Here is a 24,758-nt window from a genome sequence, read left to right on the forward strand (position 1 = left end):
GTTGGGTGAATGGCAATACAATTTACTATAGCAGTGGTTTCCAACCAGGGTGTTATGACACCCTATGACAGAGGTGGGAAAAAAATGTAGCCTTAAAATTGTATGCAACCTGTTCATCATCATGGTTTAACGTCCGCTTTCCATGCTGGCATGGGTTCGCCCTTCTGTGACCTGATTTATGCAAGCATACAAAAGATGATGATGATATTGACTAATATATATGGCCAATAACAAACAAATAACAAGGTAATTGATTGAATATATATAATACAAGATGAAAAATTCAATGCAGTTTACTATTCAACATTGAGTATTTTTGCTGTGAGAAAACTCAGAGGAGCAAGTAAATTACAATAAGTTCTTTGGCTTAAAATGTATAAAAAAATATAAATATAGAAAAGAAATAAAGATAGAAAAAAAAAAAAAAACCAAAAGAATTAGTTAAAAATATTTTATGAGTAATAGAAATAAGATAAAGTCTCCACTCTTGCAGTCTTTGTCTGCATTGCTTTTTTTGTCTGTCCTTTCTCTGTACTGTCCATCACAACTCTTTTCAAATACACTTCTTTTACAAAATCTGATATATAACGCTTTAAGAGGTTTCAGTCACTGAACTGTGGCCATGCTGAGGCACTGCAGGGTTATAGTTATACATTGGTACCCTGCTACCCTTTCAGCATTTATTAACTGTTACACGTTTTCATGTTTTATTGATCTGGGCAATATCTGAACTCAGAAGGTAATCAAAAACCACAAAGTATTTTGTCAAACAATCTATCAATCTTGCCAGCCACCCACCACACACATTATACATACATGAACACATGCAATAAATTTATATATATATATATATATATATATATATATATATATACTTTATTTAAAAGCAGCAGAAATATAACAAAAAAACCGTTACTCTGAGTTTCACGTTCCCGTTCATCGGACAGTTTTTTCCACCTTGTTGCACATTTCATGTGCTTACTCCGGTATATATATATATATATATATATATATATATATATATATATATATATATATATATTAGAGACAAAATCCAAAATTACAGGTAAAAACTCAATTAAAATCAATTTATGGATTTTCATCGATGAGTTCATGAAACTTGGTTCTTTTCCCTATATATATATATATATATATATATATATATGACAGCTACAATGCAAGAAATAGGAGCTGAAGCTCTCTAATGCTGCAGTCAATGCACATAATTGTATATATACAAACCGACAGCAACAGTATAGAGATATTTCAACAACCACTTTTGGCTGTTTATGGTCACTGTCAGTATGTATGTATACAATTATGTGCGTTGAGTGCAGCATCAGTGAACTTTAGCTCTTATTTCTAGCATTGTAGGTTTTCTAATACCCTCAGTCATACTTAATGACAATAACAGTTTTCTTCTTTGGTAACACATTACTAAACCGCTGCTTCCTTTAATTATATATATATATATATATATATATATATATCATTTAATGTCCATTGTCCATGCTGGCATGGGTTGGCCAGCTCTGGTCAAACTGTCCAATCCATGCCAACATAGACAATGGCCATTTGATGATGATGTGATGATGATGATATATATATATACATATATATATATATATATTTATAAACATAATTAAGGGATCAGCAAATATTTGCTTATATATATATATATATATATATACAAATACATTGTATGTGTGTGAAAAATATGCACAGTGTGTGTATATATATATATATATATATATATATATATATATATATACTATTAAACCTTGGGAGAGGCATTATGTATATATATACATATATAAATACTTATTTCTTTATAACATCAATTCCGTATAAAACTTCTCGTTATCAACTTTTCTCTTTCTATGCCAAACCTTCAATGACTATAACATCTGCTGCACTTTCTCTCTCTTTCTTCCTCTTCACTCAAATCTGTTAGGACTGACTAAACCCAGATGTAGTCAAGGGGTGCATTGAAAGTTGCTTTTATCTATGTACAGTTGGTGTCATCCAGCATCTGTGGCTCCTCGTTATCAAAGTACTTCTCTTCTTCATCTTTGTCTTCTGTATCCAGGTCGTCGTACACAGCGTTGTCATCAATTGTACTGAAAAACCAAAAGAAAAAAAAAACAATATTAACCCTTTTGTCACTGTATTTCTTACTCTATCTCTCAGTTGGGCAAAGGCTATAGCAGAAGAGACAAATCCAAGGTGATACTCAGTGGGACTGAACCCAAAACCATGTGGATGGGAAGCAAACTTCTTACCATGCTGCCACGCCTGTTCTTAGAATGTCAATCAAAGTGTCTTTTTAATGAGTTTAACTGTAGACCATGAATTTGCTTTAAGTTGATGGAGCGCTATACAACAACATGGCAAACACATTACAGAACATACCTGTAATCATAGCCAAGATCCTTCCCATCTAAGAATCTTTCTTGCATTATGTGAAGGAATTCAGCCCGTAATACTTTCTTTTCAGTTTTGGACAGTTTCCTTTTGGCAGGTATTTCTGTGACAAATACAGCAGAAAAAAAAAAAAACTCTCAAGAAAAATACAAATATAGACAAATAAATATAAGTAAAGGAAATTTCTATTCACACACACAACAATGAAAATTTACTCACAAGGCTTTGTTTAGCCTGAGACACACACACACATTATATATATATATATATATATATACACACACATAATCATCACATTCCTCGTTTAATGTCTGCTTTCCATGCTAGCATGGGTTGGGCGACTTGACTGAGGACTGGTTAAACCAGATGGCTACACCAGGCTCCAATCTGATTTGGCAGAGTTTCTACAGCTGGATGCCCTTCCTAACGCCAACCACTCTGAGAGTGTAGTGGGTGCTTTTACGTGCCACCGGCACGAGGGCCAGTCAGGCGGTACTGGCAACGGCCACGCTCGAAATGGTGTATTTTACATGCCACCTGCACAGGAGCCAGTTCGGTGGCACTGGCAACGATATATATATATATTCTTTCATTCTTTTACACATTTCAGTCATTTGATTGCGGCCATGATGGAGCACCGCCTTTAGTCAAACAAATCGACCCCGGCATTTGTGCCAATCCATAACTAACAATATTAACAAGAATATCAACAATGATAATTAGTAAAAGTGGAATTACCAATTTCTTCATCTGAGTCTGAGTCAAATTCTTCAAAACATTCTTCCTGAATAAGAAGAAAAAAAAAAAAAAAAAAAACACAAAAGAAAATCATATCATGTCAGTAATATATATATATTAAGGAAAGGCAGAGGCCAATACAGCTTGGCACCAGTGATCACGCGACTCATTTCTACAGCTGAGTGAACAGGAGCAACGTGAAATAAAGTGTCTTGCTCAAGAACACAACACACAGACTAGTCTGGGAATTGAACTCATAACCACATGATTGTAAGCCCAATGCTCTAACCACTGATCTTTGTGCCTTCACTATATACAATTAATTATGTTTTAACGCTTAAAGAAATGCCAGTCTCTAATTATGGGATGAAGTCGGGTGAAGGGGTCTTCAGATGGTGGACCTCACTGAAGAGATGGCAGGGATCTGAGGCTCCTGACTGAGACAAGCTAAGTAAAGTCACAGTCAACCTTACATACAGGTGTGTCCTTTAAGGCCATGTCCTCACTCCTTCTCCCAGCCTATGTCTTGCAGGTGCTGGTGCCATGTAAAAATGCACTCATGCTGGTGCCACATGCAATGCACTTGTGCTGGTGCTGTGTAAAATGCACTCATGCTGGTGGCACATAAGCAGTACCCAGCACATTCTGTAAAGTGGCTGATATTAGGAAGGGCATCCAGCCATAGAAACCAAGCTGAAACAGACAACTGGATCCTGGACAGCTCTCCAGCCGGACAGCTCTCTGGCTGGACAGCTCCTGTTAAATCATCCAACTCATACCAGCATTGAAAATAGATGTTAAATGATGATGATGAAGTTCAGCTAGAGAGATTGGTGCTGGTGGCATATAGCTTATAGACCCTTGGTCCACTGATATCAATGACAGTCACTTGAGGTTATGGGTGGGACGGCAAAGTGAGGAACATATTGGACTACCAACACATAGTTTCCAAACCACTAGAGACAAATCGTTCTATTCTTGGACAGAACATTTTCTTTAGTTATTACTTTAGTTCGTTTGGCTTTTGGAAATAGAAACCAGATCACCTGAAGCAATGAATTGCTTTATTCATTAAACATTTAGGAACAGGCACCAGATCAGCTCAAGCAGTGAATTTGACTTATTTATCTACCTTTTAGGAATAGACACTGGATCAAATTAAGTGTCTTCTGTTATGGTCCCCAGGCCAACTTAAGTAATGAGCTGTCCTATTAATCTATCTTTTAGGAATAAGTACTGGATCAGTTAAAGCAGTGAATTTCCTTAGTCATTAATCTTTAGGGGAATAGGCATCAGATATCTTAAGGAGTTCACCTAGCTTTTGAGAATAGGTACATAGATACTACATAATATTGCTCTCAAGTTTTGGCACAATGCCAGCAATTTTGAGGAAGGATAAGTCAATTAGATTGACCCCAGAGCTCAACTGGTGCTTATTTTATTGACCCTGAAAGGATGAAAGGCAAAGTCGACCTTGGTGGAATTTGAACTCAGGATATAAAGATAGATAAAATGCCACTAAACATTTTGCCTGGCATGTTTATGGTTTTGCCAGTTCACTACCTTAGATACCAGATCATATAAGTTGGTGAATTGGCAAAATTAATAACATTGGACAATATACCTCATGGTGTTATAAGTCTTTACATTCTGAGCTTAAATTCTTCCACAATCGAATTTGCCTATCATCCTTCTGGGATCAATATAACAAAGTATCCTAACATGCAATCAGTTCATTCCTGATATTTTCTAAGAATATTTGCTGTTTCTTCACCACTATTACAATGGCTTCTGCTTCTCTTAGATCCATGTAGCTTAAAGAAGCTTGAACTTTCACTGGTTGATGTTAATAGAGGTCAAAAAATAATTAGGCAATGAGAAAGTTCCAAAGAATTGCCTTTTTATGTCTTTTGGTGGTGAAAAGATTGCACAAAGTGTTAAGTATGGAATCAGGGAAGAAACTAAATTGGACTAACACAAAAAGAGAAAAATAATGGGGAAACTGGAAATGTTTGGGGAAGATTAGTGTATGGGTTGTTAGTTCAAAAATAACCCCCCACCCCAGAAGTCATTGCAGTCATGGTTAAGATAAAAGACACAGATCATTTGCATTTCTAGTTAGTTATACATGGATTTGGTTGATGAGATTTGCATTAGTTTAATGAAGATATTTGCAGCAAGATAACAGAAAGGATTGTGTAAGATGAGAAGAACAGAACAAATTAGATGAATGTCCTTTTGATAGATTAAAGGTTCAATGTAATCAGAAAAGTTTTTCCCATGTTGAACAGATTATTGGAGAAATTCTAATCAGGTAACAGTAAGTATAAGCAAATATTTGATGTAGAGAAATAGTATCCTGTTGTACAATATCATTGTGCTCCCAGCTAAAACAATGAATTCAGATTATGTTCAGATAATTAAGCAATAATAAATACATAGCAAGAAACAATGAGTGTGTGTGTGTGTGTGGGGGTTTCATTGGTAGAAATGCTAGAAACAGCAGGTAACTAGACCTCAACTTAACACTAAACCATTTTAAAAATGATGGGCACATTCAGTTGTAAAAGGTAGTTTAAGATGATGTACTATGATTGAAAATAAATGACAGGATGGTCCCAGTTGGAATGTTTTTGAATATAAATCTACTGAATTAATAATAATTAAGCACCAATCTATTTAGGACAGATAATCCTATCCAGAGGGAAAGTTTAGCCAACTTTCTTAATGCTAGAAACAGCAAGCAACTAGACCTCAACTTAACACTATACCATTTAAAAAAATAATAGGCACATTCAATAATAAAGGTAGTTTGAGATGATGTACTATGCTTGTGGCCTAATGTGTTAATATCTTTCTTTTGTTTTGCTTCTTGTTTTTTTATCTTTTAGTCTGGAAGGGAATAATGTCCATGAGCCTTTGCAGGGCTGCTGAGACTGGTGAGAAGGAGGGAGTTATACTCAGAGCAGAGAGCTAAACCCAAATGCTTGCAACACTGCAGAATTTTCTAAAATCACTATAGGTTCCAGGTACACTATAGGCTATTAAACTGGGTGATAGATTAAACCTTTAACCTAAGTAGATCATGGTAGGATTTGAACACAGAATGTAAAGAACCAGAACAAATATTGCAAAGCGTTTCATCTGACACTCACAATTAGATCGGTCAACCATCCTACACTGGTATATTATTTATTGACCCCAAAAAGATGAAAGGTAAACACTGACCCAGGAGGGTTAGAACTCAGAATGCCAGAAACCAAAGGCATTTCTTTTGATGTTCTGATGAGTCACCTATTTTAGTCCTTGTGTTGGTGAAGAAAGAATTAAGGTTCTTAACTACAAAAACAGCCATAGGTGTGGCTGTGTGGTAAGAAGTTTGCTTCCCATCCACATGGTTTCAGGTTTAGTCCACTGCATGACACTTTGGACAAGTGTTTTCTACTACAGCCCTGGGCTGACCAAAGCCTTATGAGTGGACTTGGTAGTTGGAATCTGAAAGAAATCTGTCATATATGCTGAGACCCCCTTCGGTCATGACTGACCATGGGATTGCACCTAGAAAGCTACCCTCCCAGGCACAAGTCCGGGTAAGGTTGTTTATGGAAGACCAGCAGTTGTCCATGCATACCAGCCTACCCTCTCCACACCTCTAGTGTTATCCAAGGGAAAGATAAAGGGGCTGATACAGCTTGGCACCTGTGACATCGCAACTCATTTCTACAGTTGAGTGAACTGGAGCAATGTGAAATAAAGTATCTTGCTCAAGAACACAACATGCAGCCCAGTCTGGGATTTGAACTCACAACCTCACGATCATAAGCTCAACGCTCTAACCACTGAGCCATGTGCCTTCACTGTCATATATATATATGTGTGTGTGTGTGTGTGTGTGTGTTTTTGTCCTTTGCCACTGCTTAACAACTGGTGTTAGTTTGTTTACATCCCTGTAACCTAGCAGTCCAGCAAAAGACATCATAAAAATAAGTCCCAGACTTAAAAAAATAAAATAAGTAATGGGGTTGAGTTGTTAAATTAAACTCTTCAAGATGGTGCCCTAACATGGCCACAGCCCACTGATTGAAACACGTAAAGAAATATAGGATAAAAGACTATATCTTAATTGACTTACCTCTTTGTGTTTCAATGAGTAGTAGAAGGCATTCTCCTGCTGCTGTTGTATGTGTCTTAGAAGAAACTGAGAAAGAGAATTTTCATTCTTGGCCATAATACTATTAGCCTTTTCAACTCTTTCTTCTTCAGTTAGATGTTGCCCAATGAGTTCTTCATATAACAAAGGATCACGAGATTTCATGGCATCTTCAGTGAAGTATTCATCGCCTATAGACATCATTTCCATCAGCGCTTTGTATCGTCGGTTCTTGACTTTTTTTCGTTTGTAATTTTTACTATCCCACTTTTGTATCTCACTGAGATGAAAGTCTATTTCATAGTCTCCGGCATATTCCTGGAAACAGGGTATATCTTTCATGGCAAGATGCTGTTTGAAACGAGCCAAGAACAGATGGGGTTTATTTTCAAATATTTCACGAGCAATTTCGTATTTCTGATTTGGGGTCAGGTCTGGCTCATTTCTCTGTTGGTGTTTAAAGTGCGCAGATGAATGCGCTAGTCTCTGAAGCATGTCTTCAACATGTGGCTTGAGATCTCTATTTGAAGTGGGTGGCTGAATGAACTGTGAACCTTTATCATCACTATTACCCTCTAGTGGAATATCAGTCAAATTATCTCCAACAACAGAATTTAATCTTTCTGATGATTCGTCATCAAGAAGCATATCTGATTTAGAAATATCTTGGCGGTCATCATTCTCTTCACCACCTAATTGAAGTCTCTGTATATCAGGTTCTTCAGAAATGGTTTCTTCAACTTCCATTCTGGAATATTACAAAATGTACTTCAGATAAATAAAATAATATTAGATTGTTACGTTGGTATAAAGCCACAAATCTGTGGGACAAGGGGAGGAAGTATAGTCGATTTAGTTGATACCAGCGTGTTACTGGTACTTATTTTAATGACTTTGGCAGGGTTTGAATTTGGATTTCAAACATCAATGATATAAGGCAGAATGAAAGACCACAAGGTACTCTACTGCTTCTGTTGTGTTAACTCTAAACCTTTCACAGCCATATCACTAATGAAATACACAGCCTGTGTGTTACAATTCATTCTGAAAATAATCAAAAACTAGGGAGAATTTAGTACAATAGCCGAATTTTTAACTATGAAATCAGCATTTTGAATATCACAAAATGTTGAAAGTTGGTAATGAGTATAGCAAAGAATTTAGCGTACTGGTAGGAGTTCACCAAGGATTAGCTTTCAGCTCCCTCTTGTTTATCATAGTCCTCCACGCCATAACGGAGGAATTTAAGACTGGCTGTGCTTGGGAGCTCCTCTATGTTGTGGAAACTATGTTCAAACTGGCTATATCCAGCCTGTCCCTGCTGTCAACCTTAATGGCTGATAAGTAAGCTTCTTAACCACACAGCCATGCTTGGACCTACATATGTATGCTAGTGTGTATGTGTATATGCATATATATGTGTATATGCATATATATGTGTATATGCATATATATGTGTATATGTACATATCGTATATATGTATATACATATGTATCATATATATATATGTGCATATATATGTATCATATAATTATATATATGTATATGTTTGTAAGTATGCCTGTAAAAAGCACCAGTGCTGGTGCTACATAAAAAGTACTCACTATACTCTGTAAAGCAATTGGTATTAGGAAGGGGATCCGGCTGTAGAAACCATGCCAAAACAGACAACAGAGCCTGGTATGGTTCCAAGCCTTGCCAGCACCTGTCAACCATCCATCCTAACCCAGCATGGAAAATGAATGTTAAATGATGACGATGACGATGATGACGTACACACACACACACACACACACATGTACAGACACAAACAAAATTAGTATTTCGTTTTACATACTCAGAACTTGTAGAGATGAAAGTTGAACAGACAAATAAAATAATAATTTTACTATATACAGAGTACATCCAAAGGAAAACTGAATATATAGGGCAACAGGTGTAGTATGCAAGAGAGAAGACTGTGCTGGTACAGTCATGTGATGCATATGGATGAGGACAGCTGCATCAAGAAGAGCTGATCTTTAATTGTGGAGGGATCATGAGGAAAGGGAAGATGTGGAACAAAGTGGTGAGAGAAGATCTTCAGACATTGGGCCACCATCTGGTGGTTTGCTGTGCTTGAGAAGACACATCAAGCTAAGTAACATTGTGGTTGTACTTGCATACAAGCATGGCCCCAGCATCCCACTTCAGCTGAGCAACCTTAACCCTTTCGATACCAACCTGGCTGAAACCGGCTCTGGCTCTGAGTACAAATCTCTTGCTTTCATAAGTTTTGAATTAAAATCTCCCACCAAACTTTAGTCACAATTTATGTTCTTAACACTAGCTTAATGGTAACTAAGTTATTTTACTAAATTATTTGTTATATTCAAAGTAATTGAAAGAAACATGGAGCATCTCAAAATAAATACAGTAACGAAAGGGTTAATCTTGTGGACTTGTGGGGTGCTGGTGCCACATAAAAAGCACCTGTGTCTGTGCTATGTTAAAATGCTGGTGCCAGGTAAAAGTGCCCATGCTGGTGCTGCATAAAAGCACTCAGTACACTCCGTAAAGTGGTTGGTGTTAGGAAGGGCATCCAGCAGGAGAAGCCATGCCAAAACAGATGTGGAGCCTGGACAGCTCTTCAGCTGGCCATCTCCTGTCAAGCTGTCCAACTCATGCCAGTTTGGAAAATGGACGTATGATGATAACGATGATGATGATGATGACAGTACTTAAGTGCATTATATCTCACCAGAGACGTGTGAAAGAGGAGACAGAAAACAACCAATAACACAAAGTAAAGAAAGGCAATAATGGAAGCTAAAGACACACGCAGAGAGCACAGAGAGAGATAAAGAAAGACAAAAATAAAAATAAAATAAAAAATAAACAAAAAAAAAACTAGTAGAAGAGTCATAAAGAGAAATCTTGAAAACTGTTAGTATCCCTCAATCATATATTAGTATATTACGTTCCAGCATTAAAAATACTTTCACAAACTTTTCTGAGAAGTAGATAACTATTTCTATTTTATAGTTGAGTGATATTACACCCATCTATAAAATATATTGTTTAGCTGTTCACGTAAAATTCTGAATCTGTACAAAGCACTTAATCCGAATATAAGATAATAAAAACAACAACTTTGTTTTGTTTTGCTTTGAAATCTTAAGTAAATAGTTAATATATTTGAAATACTTTGATGAAATATTGATGCCCAGTACAATAATCTGAACGTGTCTCGTCTAGCCAGTGGATTAAATATTAATAAATGAAATAGTTTTGAATGTGTAAGTAAATAAGTGTAGTTTGTGTACACATGTTTGTCTCAATGTTTTGCCTCCTACTTTAAATGATAATATAGACTCAGGATATAAAATTTAAAAAAAAAAGTAAAAATAAAAAAAATAATCACATCCCTATAACACTTTCTTTGGTAAATAACATAGATACCTATGTTTACTTACAGACTACTGTTTATAGATAAGTGTAGGCGCAGTGGTTAGGGTGCAGACTCGCGGTCATAGGATCGTGGTTTCGATTCCCAGACCGGGCATTGTGAGTGTTTATTGAGCGACAACACCTAAAGCTCCATGAGGCTCCGGCAGGGGATGGTGGTGAACCCTGCTGTACTCTTTCACCACAACTTTCTCTCATTCTTACTTCCTGTTTCTGTTGTAACAGTAATTCAAAGGGTCGGCCTTGTCACACTGTGTCATGCTGAATATCCCCGAGAACTACGTTAAGGGTACATGTGTCTGTGGAGTGCTCAGCCACTTGCATGTTAATTTCACAAGCAGGCTGTTCCGTTGATCGGATCAACTGGAACCCTCGACGTCGTAAGCGACGGAGTGCCAACAACGACTGTTTATAGACCAGTGCTTAAGGGTGTTTGTATTCGTGATCATAAGATTGTGGTTTCGATTCCTGCACCAGGCACTTTACAATATGTACTGGGTGCATTTTATCAAGGTACCATCACTGAAGGGGTTGTCATGTCCTTGGTAATAAAACACCAGTTATGTATCTATATGTACATGTGGATGAACGTATATACATACATGTACATATATATGCATATACTCATATATTGTTTATATATATATATATGTACATATATATATATATTTGTATATATATATATACATATATATATATATTTGTATATATATATATATATAGATATATATATATATATATATATATGTGTATGTACACACCATTTTCAGAACACAGTTTCACTGAGTTGGCAGTGGTCTTCTCAAGAACTGCACATTGCTAGTCATCGTGGACCCTTGCCATTTCTTCCTTGAGATTTAAAGACCTGATATCAGTCTTTACCATTCCATCATATGTTATGTCTTCTTGCATCCCCCACTACTACAAGCTCCATGCACATTTAGTGATTGGTACTTCTTTATACAGCAGTCTTCATCCAGAGGCATCATAAATCCATACCAGCACATCTTCTTTCTTGCATACCGATTCCTCTTATGCCCAGTTTTTCTCTCAGCAAAATTTGTACTCTCATTTATGCACCCTAACATTGCATATCCAATGAAGGAGGCTCCCTTAATTTCTTTTCAGTTTTCTCAATTCAAGGTCCATGTTTTACTACCACGTAGCATTTCAGTTCTAACACAAGTGTCATACAATCTGCTTATCATATAATAAATAAATAAATAAAATAAATAAATCTTGGTTGCCAGTAGTGGCAGGAACTCCTTGAACTTCTTCCAGCCTGTTCTACACTGGATGCTATATTTTCAGAGCAAGCACCTTCTCCTCTGCTAATTATATCTATCATGTAACAAAAACCATCAACTGTTTTTACAGTGAGTCATTTAGATATTCAAGAGAATCTATTTCTGAAGTGCTCGTAGTATGTCTGTCAAATATGAAGCCTATTTTCTCTGTTATTTTAAATTTCCACTACATCTCTTACGTGCCCATAGCTGATATTGGGCACAGTGTATAGACTTTATACCTACTTTTCCATCCTGAATATTGAGTTAGGGCATTTCTCTGAAGATATTAGGATCCCGTCTTTTACATACATACATACATACATACATACATACATACATACATACATACATACATACATACATACATACATACATACATATCATTTATTTCTTTCAAGCATTAGACTGTGCTGATGCTGGGGCACTGCCTTGAGGAATTTTTAGTCAATTGAATAGACCCCAGTACTCACTTTTTGTTAAGCTTGGTATTTATTCGATTGGTCTCCTTTGCTGAACAGCTAAGTTATAAGGATGTAAACACACTTACACTGGTTGTCAGGTAGTGGTGGAAGATGAACAGATATGAGGACACACACAGACAGACAAACAGAGACACACACATGATGAGCTTCTTTCAGTTTCTGTCTACTTAATCTACTCACAGTGCTTTGGTTGGCCCAAGGTTATAGTAGAAGATACTTGCCCACATGCAGTGGGGGTGAACCTGGAACCACATGTTTGGGAAGCAAGCTTCTTACCATCAAACCACCCACCCTGCCTATATACATATACCTAAGTTTTGACAAAAAAGGGTTCCTTATACGCGTTAAAATACAGTATATCAGTATATCAACTAACTACCAGATAAGGTCATGCACTGCTGGTCACAATAAGCATCCTTATATTGTTGTACTTTTCTGAATGGAATGACACTTTGCTGAACTGCTAAGTTACAGGGATGTAAACACACTAACACTGGTTGTTAAACAGTGACAAATACAAACACAAAGATACACACAATATAAATATATATATATCATCATCGTCATCATCATCATCATCATCATCATCGTCAACATCATCATCATTGAGCATCTACTTTCCATGCTGGCATGGATTAGATAGTTTGACTGGGATGGTAAGCCAGAGAGCTGCACCAGGTTCCAATCTGATCTGGCAGAGTTTCTACAGCTGGATGCCCTTCCTAACGCCAACCACTCCAAGAGTGTAGTGGCATGAGGGCCAGTCAGGCGGAACTGGCAACAGCCATGCTCAAATGGTGTTTTTACATGTCACCTGCACAGGAGCCAGTCCAGCGGCACTGGCAATACTCTCACTTGAATGTCGTTTTCCATGTACAGGTGGCACAAGTGCCAGTAAGGCGACGCTGGTAACAATCATACTCAAATGGTGCTTCTTACATGCCACTGGCACAGGGGCCAGTCAGCGGCCCTGGCAACGATCATGCTCGGATGGTGCTCTTAGCACTCCATTAGCATGGATGCCAGTCATGCGGTGCTGTCATTGAATTTGATTTCGATTTCTTATATACATATATATATATATATATATATATATATATATATATATATATATACATATATATATATATATATATCACTTTCGACTAGACTGTTGAATGTTATACACAGCTGATCACAACACGCTCCCTCGCATTGTTGTAGCTATCAAATGATATTACCCTGTTGGCGAGATGGTCAGGCCAACATTCTCCAAGAACAGAACGCCAGTCCGTCGCAAGGCTTGTAACCAATTAACCCATAAAGCGCCTGGATTTGAGCACAATTTTATGAAAATGAGTCTACCATGCACACATAAAAAGTAAAAAAATAGTTAAAATATCTTCTTAGTACATAATGATGGCAAGTTTTACACCATCTGAAAAGTTATTAGTTGAACTATTAGTCCTCTTGCATTCTGGTGGAGGGGTGGGGGGTTTCAGAACGTTTGAATGACATTAGACCCCAACAAACGCCCATAAATTAAATGCATCTATTTGGGCCCCGATCGTGGGCTGTCGACCTGTGCCTGACGGCCACGATTGTGGCTCGTCGCGCTTTATGTGTTAACAGCTGACGTGAAATAGTGTTTTACTCAAAAACACAATGCACTGCTTTTCTGGGAATCGCAAACCACGATCTCACGATCGTAAGTGCATCACCCTCACTGCTAGGCTACGCGCCTTCACACACACAGAGGGAAAAGCAGTATCCATTATCTTTCACAGGACCTCCGAAACTGGCAGGGAAGAGGAGGGTATCTCCAAATCGGAGACCCGGCCTGAATACTTGCAAGTGTGTGCGTGTGTCTACGTATGTATGTATATGCGCATGTTTATGGTATTAGGAAAAATTTGAAGTATAAAAACAGTAACTACGTTTTTTTTTCAGGAAGTCATTAATTTGATAATTAACACGCTAATTAACGATAGCTTTTACCAGTTAGTAGTTCCCGACATATATATATACAGATTACATAATAATAATAACGATTCTCTTCAATGAAAAGTAGGATGTCTGCAACGTCTGTACACAACACCCCTGGAAAATCTCGTGTTATTGTCGTGGCTTAACCTCAGGTCATCGATGACGAACAGATTAAATGGCACGCTCAAAGGCATTCTAACCATGACAACGTCGTCTGTTCATATTTAATATAGCCCAGACATGCATTATTCAATATAATACTGTATTTTTCTTCAGAAAATATGACGGTAAGGTGTACATTGAAAGAAATTTGGCTGTTATTTCTAGTAATTCGAACGATTACGAAGAGGTGCTTCGTAGAGTTCCCAGTTGTATTATATAGTATAGACACATAGAGATGAACCCTTAAAGCATATAAGGTACGTAACTATTTAGAAGTGTTACTAGTTAAATCCAAAACGTATTCAAGTAAATAAACAAATAATTAATTTTTACCTCGTAATGTAATGTTTATATTCGGAAAAATCAACACCGTGAGGACAACGCCATTTTGTAAAAGGGATGTAACTCGAAGTAACTTTGGGTTATCTCCCCTCATAATAGAAACATCTTAACCTGTTATTTCGTTTTATTTTGTGCATTTGTGTGTTCGTACAAGTGTACGTATATATGAATGTGTGTGTGAGTTTCCCTGAGGGGTTTATCAGACAGTTAAAACGTTCGCATTAATCGAGACTATATGCAATTCAAATAATGGAATAAATTCTGTGTTGTGAAGATTGATTGATGTGTATCCTTTATCTTTTATCTTTTACTTGTTTCAGTCATTTGACTGCGGCCATGCAGGAGCACCGCCTTTAGTCGAGCAGATCGACCCCAGGACTTATTTTTTGGAAGTCTAGTACTTATTCTATCGGTCTGTTTTGCCGAACCGCTAAGTTACGGGGACGTAAACACACCAGCATCGGTTGTCAAGCGATGTTGGGGGGACAAACACAGACACACAAACATATACACACACGCACACACACACACACACACACACACACACATATATATATATATATATATATATATATATATATATATATATATATATACGACGGGCTTCTTTCAGTTTCCGTCTACTAAATCCATTCACAAGGCTTTGGTCGGCCCGAGGCTATAGTAGAAGAGACTTGCCCAAGGTGCCACGCAGTGGGAATGAACCCGGAACCATGTGGCTGGTAATCAAGCTACTTACCACACAGATACAGTCGAACTAAGCAAACCCATTACCTATTTCTTATATTTTTTTATAGCGTGGTACTTATTCTATCTGTGTCTTTTGCCCAATCGCTATGTCACGGGGACGTAAACACACCAACACAAGTTGCTAATGATAATAAGTGCTGGGACACACACACACACACACAAACACACTTATTCTTTCATTTGTTTCAGCCATTTGATTACAACCATGCTGGAGCACTACCTTGAAGTGCTTTTGTCGAATAATTCAACTCCAAGTCTTATTCTTTGTAAGCCTAGAACTTATTTTATCGGTCTCTTGCCGAAGCGTTAAGTTAAGGGGACATAAACACATCACCGGTTGTAATGCGCTGATGTGGGTACAAACAGGGGCTGTAAATAATTGATTGGAATGTTTCCAATCAATTATTTTCCTAGCAATCAATTAATCTTAATTGGGATACAGGCCAATCAATTATTGTATTTGATTGTCAATTATTTTGCCGAACGTAAAAACACCATATATTTTGGAGTGTTAGCTTCAATTTAGATAAGAGCCAGAATGATAGGAAAATAAAAGGTACGCCTTCTAGCTGCAAAAAAAAAACGTTATTATAAGAAAACGTTCAATGTTCAATTTTATTGATTTAGAATAGGGAACAAACAACATGCATACTCTACATTATTCAGTAGTTGAAAAACAAATAAATTGAAGGTCTTTAATTGAAAGAATTTCTCAAACGAGTAGCACGGTTAAAATGTTCTAATATAGCAAAATGTCATGAACGATTGCAGATTTCTGAAACTAGGTCTTCATCCCAAAAAGCGTGACCTTTATGAAGCAGTTTCCCGAGTGACATCGCTGTGTTTACTTCGTAAGTCGTGAAATGTGTGCTTTTGTGATCACGTGTATGCTGTCGTCTGCAATTTTGTCATGGACAGGACCAAAGAGCCAACGTGAAATTTTGCGTTAAACTTGAGAAATCTGCTACTGAGACATTGATCATGCTTCGGCAAGCTTACGGCAACGAGACAATGGATCGTACGCAATGTTTTGAGTGGCACGGACGCTTTAAAAACGGAAAAAAACATCACTGGAAGACGATAAGCGGCCTGGAAAGCCAGCCACGTGCGTCACCTCCGGAAATGTGGTATTGTGCATCGAGAATTCATTCCTAAAGGTCAGACTGTTTTGAAGCATTTGAGGCAAAACATTCGGCGAAAGCGGCCGGATCCGTGGAGCGCAAAGAATTGGATTATTCACCGAGTTCTTCTCATTCGTGAGTTTCTCGCCAAAGACAATATAGTATCACACCCGCATCCGCCCAATTCGCCAGATTTCGTCCTTGCGGACTTCCATCTCGTCCCCAAGATAAAAATGTAGCTCAATGGTGGCGGTTTTAACACCGTTGTCGAAATCCACAACAGATCGAAGAAGGTCTTCGACTCACTTATGGAAAATGTCTTATAGGACGGATTCCAAAAGTGGCAGGAATGCTAGGAGCGGTGTATTGCTGCGCAAGGTGACTATTTCGAAGGAGATGATGTTAGATAAGTTATTTTTTATAAACCATAACTCATCCGGGAACCTTTTGATATCACCTCATATTTCGCTGGCATCCATGCATTATATACCATACACATTTCCAATATTTGTTCAACCTTTAGAGTAACTTGGGACTTATGAAAGGAAAGTTTATATTACTCAGAACATATGAAACGAGAGTGGAGGCGCAATGGCCCAGTGGTTAGGGCAGCGGACTCGTGGTCGTAGGATCGCGGTTTCGATTCCTAGACCGGGCGTTCTGAGTGTTTATTGAGCGAAAACACCTAAAGTTCCACGAGGCTCCGGCAGGGGATGGTGGAGAATTGAACTCAGAACCATGTGGCTTGGACCGCATCCCAACGGCGGACCTTTCTCTTTAGGACCAGAAATAACCCGTTTTATGGGGAAGCATTTTGTGTCCGCTGCATAAATTTGTGTAGACTGTGGGCGCCCGAGGATGAGACGAAAGCTCAAGAGTTGCTCACGGCAGCATACACTCAAGTTGAAGCATGGGCAACTTTTTCGGAAAGTGGACTGAATGAGACTTAGTTTATCATCAGGCGGACCGCACAACTAAAACAATTTTAAACGTTATTTTCCTCCTGAATTAAAGTGTGTCACCTAGAAAGTCCCGAGGACTGCAATTTGCCCATGACTGCTCTAGTTACTCCATTGCTCGACTGATTGGCATAAAATCACTCCCAGATACACTCCAGCCCATGACCTACACTCATGTCGTCTCTCCTTCCCTCCTTCCCCTTTTTTTAATCTTTCCTATAACCATCTTTGCCTGTAAAAGTTAGCTGGGCTTCTGTTACCTTTACCAAAACACTCCCGTCCAACTAATCTCTCTTCCTCCTTTCATTATTGTTGCATACAGCTTCCAAGGCCCCACATTAATCTCTACATCCAGCCCTTCCTTTCCATAACATCAGCTCTCTGGAATTATCTTCCTACTCATGTCTTTTCTGTTGACTTGTAACGGTTCAAGAGGAACATTTACTGACATTAATCTCACCGGTCTACGATGTCTTGCGAAGACGAAAGGAATTGTCCTTTCACCCAAATCCAGAAATGTGTCGGTTTCTGAGCTTCTGTTATCAAGATCTTAAGCGATTTAGCAAATTTTAGCAAAATCCTTCAGGTGTGGCTGTGTGGCAAGAAGCTTGCTTTTGGTATTGGAGAGTTAGTCTTTCTTGCTATTGAACATTGTGGACGTGTGTGAGTGCCGTCCGGAGTTGAAAATTTGTGATGTCGACCGAGGTAGGTGGAATTGTTTTTTGAGCTGGGAGGGGGTTTGTTGCTGTTTGTTTTTTTGCAGTAAATTTCGCCCAGCTCTGGGGCAGTTTCGCTTGCTTTCGGCAACTTAAATTGTCACTCGCTTAGAGAGCAAAAAATTGTGTTTCTCGTTTGTCGGTGTTGGTGGGCGTGCCATCGCAGCGACTGACTGAAAATTTTTGGAACAGTTGTTGAATTTCGAGGATTTGCCTTGTGGATTTACCTGGATTACCCGGTGAAGAGGACTCCCTGTCTGAACTGTGTTATTTGTTTATTTGTTTCTTTTTTTTCTTCTAATTTTGGTTCTTCTTTCTTTCTTTTTGGAAGTTACTTTTTCTCTTGTATTCTGTTTTTTTTCTTCCTAACTTACTTTTTTTTGGACGGTTGTATTCTCTTGTGTTATTGAACTTTATTGAACTTTTTCGGACATGGAAAAAAAGAACATGGGAAAAAAGAACGCTGTCTTGGAGTGGGAACTGTGCCCACCCAAGCAGTGGATGAAAGAGATGGAGAGGAGGACGGTGGTCATGCGGACCTATTGTAGGTCACGAAATACCATCACCCTCTTCAATAAAGAGACAATTGAAAAAGAGTTGGCAAGTTGTTTGCCAACAAAGAAATATTATATATCAAAGGGGGTCAAATTTGCGACGGTGTGGTTGTTGTTTGACTCCCCCGAAGAAGCCGCTAACGCGGCAAGTCAGACACTGCAGGGGTAGGAAATTTTGTTCCCCCACCTCTTACTGCGGAAGAAGAATAATTAGAGCCTGGGTGCATGGACTACCCCCAAGTTACAAGGCCGAGTGGATCGCTGATACCATTCGGCAGGGCTTGGGGGACAGTGGACCCAGGTTCCTTAATGTGCACATGTCACCTGCAGTCAACTGGCAGGGCGCCAAGGCGACATTGACCTTGTGGTCCCCAGTGGCTGTAGGAGACATGTGCTTTCCAGATTTTCTAAAATTGGCTGGGGCAAAGTACCCCGTTAATATTGAGGGCCGGCAACCAAGGTGCCATGAGTGCTTGGAAGCTGGCCACATCAAGAAAAACTGCCCCCCAGGGCCGTAATAAGACCCCGGAGCAGGATAAAGTGCCCGCTGCCACCACCACCCATTGGAAGGGGAGACGGAGAAAGTCGTGGAGGCAGGTACATCCACGAAAAGAAAAAGAAAGGTGAGCAACAATGGTTGCTCACCAGTTGAAACAGAGGTTGAGGGGGAGGTAAAGATCTCCTCGGGTATGCCGAAGGAGGCCCCAACCCCCGAAACCTCTAAAAGGAAGAAGAAAAGAAAGAGAGGTGGGAAGCGGCCGGCGGACGTTTATGTGCCGCCGACCGAACCAGTCACCCCTCCGGAGGGAAATGTACCATCGGAGAGGGAGCTCCTGTCAGCGGGAGTTGTGCCGCTGGCGGAACAAGGTGAGATCCCTCCTCCTGAGGAGGAGGAGGAGGAGTGTCTCCTCCTGTACCTCAGAGGTGGAGAGGTGCAAGAACGCTTAAAATTTGAATATATAGAGAGGTTCGTCTCGGCTTGCGAGAGCAGTTCGAGGTGGCCCCAGCAGGTGGCCGCAGCAGTGGTAACCAACAGCGTCCGTGCCAGGGTGGAGGCCGATTGTGGCGGCCGCTCATATGTGTGCATCAGCACGGAGGCTGAGATGAATATGGAGAGCTGCCTGCGTGCAGCGGATGGCCTACTTGAAAGGCATTGATGATTATAAATATTGAGCTTGAACAATGTATTCGAGGGGTTATCGGTCGGTGGGCGCCGGTGCCCCTCCCATTTTTCATTTTTATTTTTATTTGTTATTTTTAACCTTTTTTTTGTCATCACCCTCATCTCATTAATGTCCGTGTCCAGCCCGCAGCTTCTTTACGTTTGTCTGTCCTTGTTTGTCCCCTCTTTGTAAGGCCTTAATGGCCAATTAAAATGAAATAAAGAAGCTTGCTTCCCAATCACATGGTTCTGGGTTCAGTCCCACTACGTGGAACCTTGGACAAATGTCTTTTACTATAGGCTCAGGCCGACCAAGCCTTATGAATAGATTTAGTAGATGGAAACTGAAAGAAGCCTGTAGTGTATATATATATATATATATATATATATATATATATGTATATGTATATATATATATATATATATATATATATGTATATATATGTATATATATATATATATATATATATATATGTATATATATGTATATATGTATATATATGTATATATATATATATATATATATATATATATATATATATATGTAAATTTATATGAATGAGTATAAGATCGATATTTAAATATCGATTTTATCAAGTGGCCAGCATGGGAATAAAAACAATCAAAGGTAATAATTATTTAAAATTATAATTTAGGGTATCTAAGAGATACCGCCACGCTGGAAATAGTAGTCAAAGCTTGACTTTAAAACCACGTTAAATGTTCATATAGCACCAAGAGAGAAGACGAAGAGACAAACCCAGGATCTGGAATTATCCAGTAATATTTTTGGTAGTTTATTTTGTCTCTTCGTCTTCTCTCCTGGTGCTGTATAAACATTGAATGTGGTTTTAAAGTCAAGCTTTGACTGCTATTTCCAGCGTGGCGGTATCTCTTAGATCCCCTAAATTATATATATATATATATATATGTGTGTGTGTATGTATATGTGTGTGTGTGTGTGTGTGTGTGTGTGTGTCTTTGTGTCTGTGTTTGTCCCCCCCCCCCCATATCACTGCTTGATATATTTACGTCCAGTAAGCTATCGGTTCGGCAAAAGTATCCGATAGAATAAGTATCAGGCTTTAAAAAGAAATAACTACTGGGATCGATTCATTCGACTAAAAACTCCTTCAAAGCGGTGCTCCAGCATGGTCGCAGTCCGTCCATTACTGAAACGAATAAAAGAATAAAAGAATGTTTCGTATGTGTATTTCGTGTGCAAGATTCTTGATGTGGATACGTGTGTTGAAAGAAATACAATTAAACCTTGGGAGAGGCATTATGCCGGTAATAAACACACACACTGGTTCAGTCCTTTATTAATTTATATAGTTTTTTGTTAAATTATTTCATTGCACTCTTGCAATCTCTTCAGTAACTTGTCTCTCCACTTCCATTTATTTTGAATAAAAGAATGATTCTGATGACATTTTTACGAATGTGTATGTACGTGTGTACTTGCCTATGTATATGTGTGCATGTATATGCGTAAATCTGTGTGCGTATGTATGTACGTTTAAATGTATGTATTGTATGCGTGTGTGTTTGTGTGTTTGTGTTTATTTGCGCATGCGTGCATGCGGAAGTCACTAGAAAGAAATTCTGATCACAACCCTAGCTGCAGGCGTAACTGTGTGAAGAGAAGTTTGTTTCCCATGCACATCGTTCCGGGTTCAGCCCTATTGCGTGTTACCTTGAGCAAGTGCCTTCAATGCCTCGGGTCAACCAAAGTCTTGTGAGTGGATTTGGTAGACGGAAACTGAAAGAAGCCTGTCGTATGTATATATACATACACGAGTGAGTGGACAAACGAAAAAAGGGCACTCAACACATTTATTGGGAGTTGCATGTATGGATCAAAACAGTTTGATTCAAATTCGTACGTACTCCGAGTTTCAAGTGTGATGCTAGTCTTCAGTCATTTTGAATTTGAATTTATGTGTATATGAGTGTGTATGTGTGTGTGTTTGGGGGGAGGTGTGCGTGTGCGTGCCCATGTACATATGCGCACGCTCGCATCAATACAGACATGCACGCAAAACCATATGAGGGCGTCCACACACCCAGATGTACAACTATATACTTGCACATACCACCTCTTCCTACTTTCCCATCAACAACCCGACCGATTTCCTGTGCACCACATGGTCGATTTCCTGTCCATCTCGCGGTCGATTTCCTGTTCACCATGCAGTATTTTCCAACTAACTGTTGTCGCTGACATACCGATATTCCAACATCGAACCACGACACCGTGTGACCTTCCTCGGCCAACCGCAGCCCACCTTACGGTAATAACAATCAACTTCTTTCATTCAAATTCAAAATGGCTGAAGCCTAGCATCACGCTTGAAACTCGGAGTACCAACGAATTTGGATCAAACTGTTAGAGCAGTAATGTATTTTTTTTAGAAGTTAAACGTTATGGCCGGTCGTAGTGTGACCATTGGTTTCACACCTATAAAGTGCTTAGTATTTAGGTGACACATCAGACTCAAATGGCTGTGCTAAGCGCTTTATAGGTGCGAAACCAATACTCACAACTTTTAACTTCCTAAAATTATGTGTGCGCGTATGTGTGTGTCGCTGTGTCCATTGCTTGACAACCGGTGCTGGTCTGTAAACGATAACAGCTACAAACGGCTTTGCACAGAGTCGATTCCACTCTCTAAGCAACGTATAGAAGATCTAGTCTGCATCATAGAATGCTAATGAAGTCGCAGGTGTTATATCACAGTCTTCCTTCTCCCAGAAGACTCCTGCTTTAAAGAAAGACAAAGAATCTTTCACTCTCAGCTACTGGATGGCCGTTGATTCTACTGAATTTATTTATTACTTTGACGGGTTTTGTTTTGCATTTTGTATGGTGTTCAGTGAGCCTACTATACTGTGTAGTCGACAAAATCAAAAACAAACATTGCGCAGGCGCGAAATTAAAAATATAAAATGGCAACACTTTATCCATCGCAACCTGTGCGCACACACACACACACACACACACACACACACACACACACACACACACACATTGTCTTCTCGTTAATGACAGATGCAATGGCTAAGAACAAAAAAATTCCTTAATATTTTGGTGATGTTTGGCCTGGTATTTGTCAGTTTGAGCATCACTACACATTAAGTAGGTGAAGGCACGCGACTTAGTGGTCAGGGTATTCGGCTCTCGCTTGTAAGAACGAGAGTTCGATCCCCGGCGGTGCGTTGTGTCTTTAGGCAAGACATTTTACTTCACGTTGTTCCAGTCTCATTTACCTGGCAAAATAAGTAATACCTATGGAGCAAAAGGCCAGCCTTGCCGCCATCAGTATCACGCTGAATCTCTCAGAGAACTACGTTAAGGTTACGAGTGTCTGTGGAGTGCTCAGTCACTTGCACGTTAATTTCATAAGGAGACTGTTCCAGTGATCGAATTAACTGGAACCCTCGTTGTCATAACCGACAGAGAACTAGTTATATACATTGCATTCTGTCGGTTACGACGATGAGTGTTCCAGTTGATCCGATTAACGGAACAGCCTGCTCTTGAAACTAACGGACAAATCACTGACTTCACTCCAGAGACACGCGCACCCTTTACGTAGTTCTCAAGGAGATTCATCGTGACACAGGATGTGATAAGGCCGGCCCTTTGAATTATAGGTACAACTCATTTTGGCCAAATGAGTGGACTGGAGCAATATGAAACAAACTGTCTTGCTCAAGGGCACAACGCGTCGCTGGGAGTTGAACTCACGATCTTACAATCGTGAGCCGAATATTCTAACCACCAAGCCACGCGTCTTCACAGTTATTTACATCTTAAATGTAAAAATAGCACTATTTAGTACACTTTTCTGTAGTCATTCCTTTCTTACATCGGCGATAGTTGTTATGAATGACTAATTTGTTCACGAAGGTAATGAAATGGGTGAATGTGGGTACCGCTTACAGTGAATTTTTATCTTTAAAGATACGTACACATCTTTTTTTTTTCCTCTCGCTACATCAGTTCATTCGTTTTCGAAACAAAGCCGACAAGGTTAATGTATTACTTGAAGCGATAGCGCAAAAATTAATGGAAGTTATTACTGTGTCCTCTTATGGGAATAGTAAAAGTATGAAGTAATAGTTTTATATCTGATAAAGGTGAATCGTTAGTGTTGTACACACACACACACACACACACACACACACACTCATGTATATACATACATATATATATACATACACACATTATATTTGTATATGCATATACACACATACATATATATATAGGGGGAGTCAAAAAGTATCTGCACTTTTGCCATAGCATATCTTTATTATTATCACACTGCCTTCTGCACATGCGTGCTTATAGTTGGCATTATTGTGGTCATGTGATCGTAGTTTGATCCTGATCGCGTCATTTTTCTTTCCGGTTTTACAGTGTAAGCATAGCCGCTCCACTAGCAATGTGCTCCAAAGAAGAACAAAGAGCAGTGATCCAATTTTTCTGGTCG

The 24,758-nt window shown here is 38.9% G+C and overlaps 1 protein-coding gene across 1 annotated transcript; it reads right to left on the reverse strand.

Moving 5' to 3' along the window:
• Window positions 1–1,859: 1,859 nt before the first annotated feature.
• LOC106880416 (coiled-coil domain-containing protein 97) lies at window positions 1,860–15,129 on the reverse strand. The gene is made up of 5 exons (XM_014930333.3): window positions 14,992–15,129; window positions 7,295–8,060; window positions 3,163–3,208; window positions 2,413–2,527; window positions 1,860–2,120 (listed from the first exon to the last, which is right to left on the reverse strand). Exons 2-5 carry the CDS (start codon window positions 8,057–8,059, stop codon window positions 2,006–2,008), a joined length of 1,041 nt encoding a protein of 346 aa, XP_014785819.2. The 5' UTR covers window position 8,060; window positions 14,992–15,129; the 3' UTR covers window positions 1,860–2,005.
• Window positions 15,130–24,758: the final 9,629 nt, after the last annotated feature.

Source organism: Octopus bimaculoides, chromosome 3 (genome assembly GCF_046866305.1).
Source record: "Octopus bimaculoides isolate indiv1 chromosome 3, ASM4686630v1, whole genome shotgun sequence".
NCBI lineage: Eukaryota > Metazoa > Mollusca > Cephalopoda > Octopoda > Octopodidae > Octopus > Octopus bimaculoides.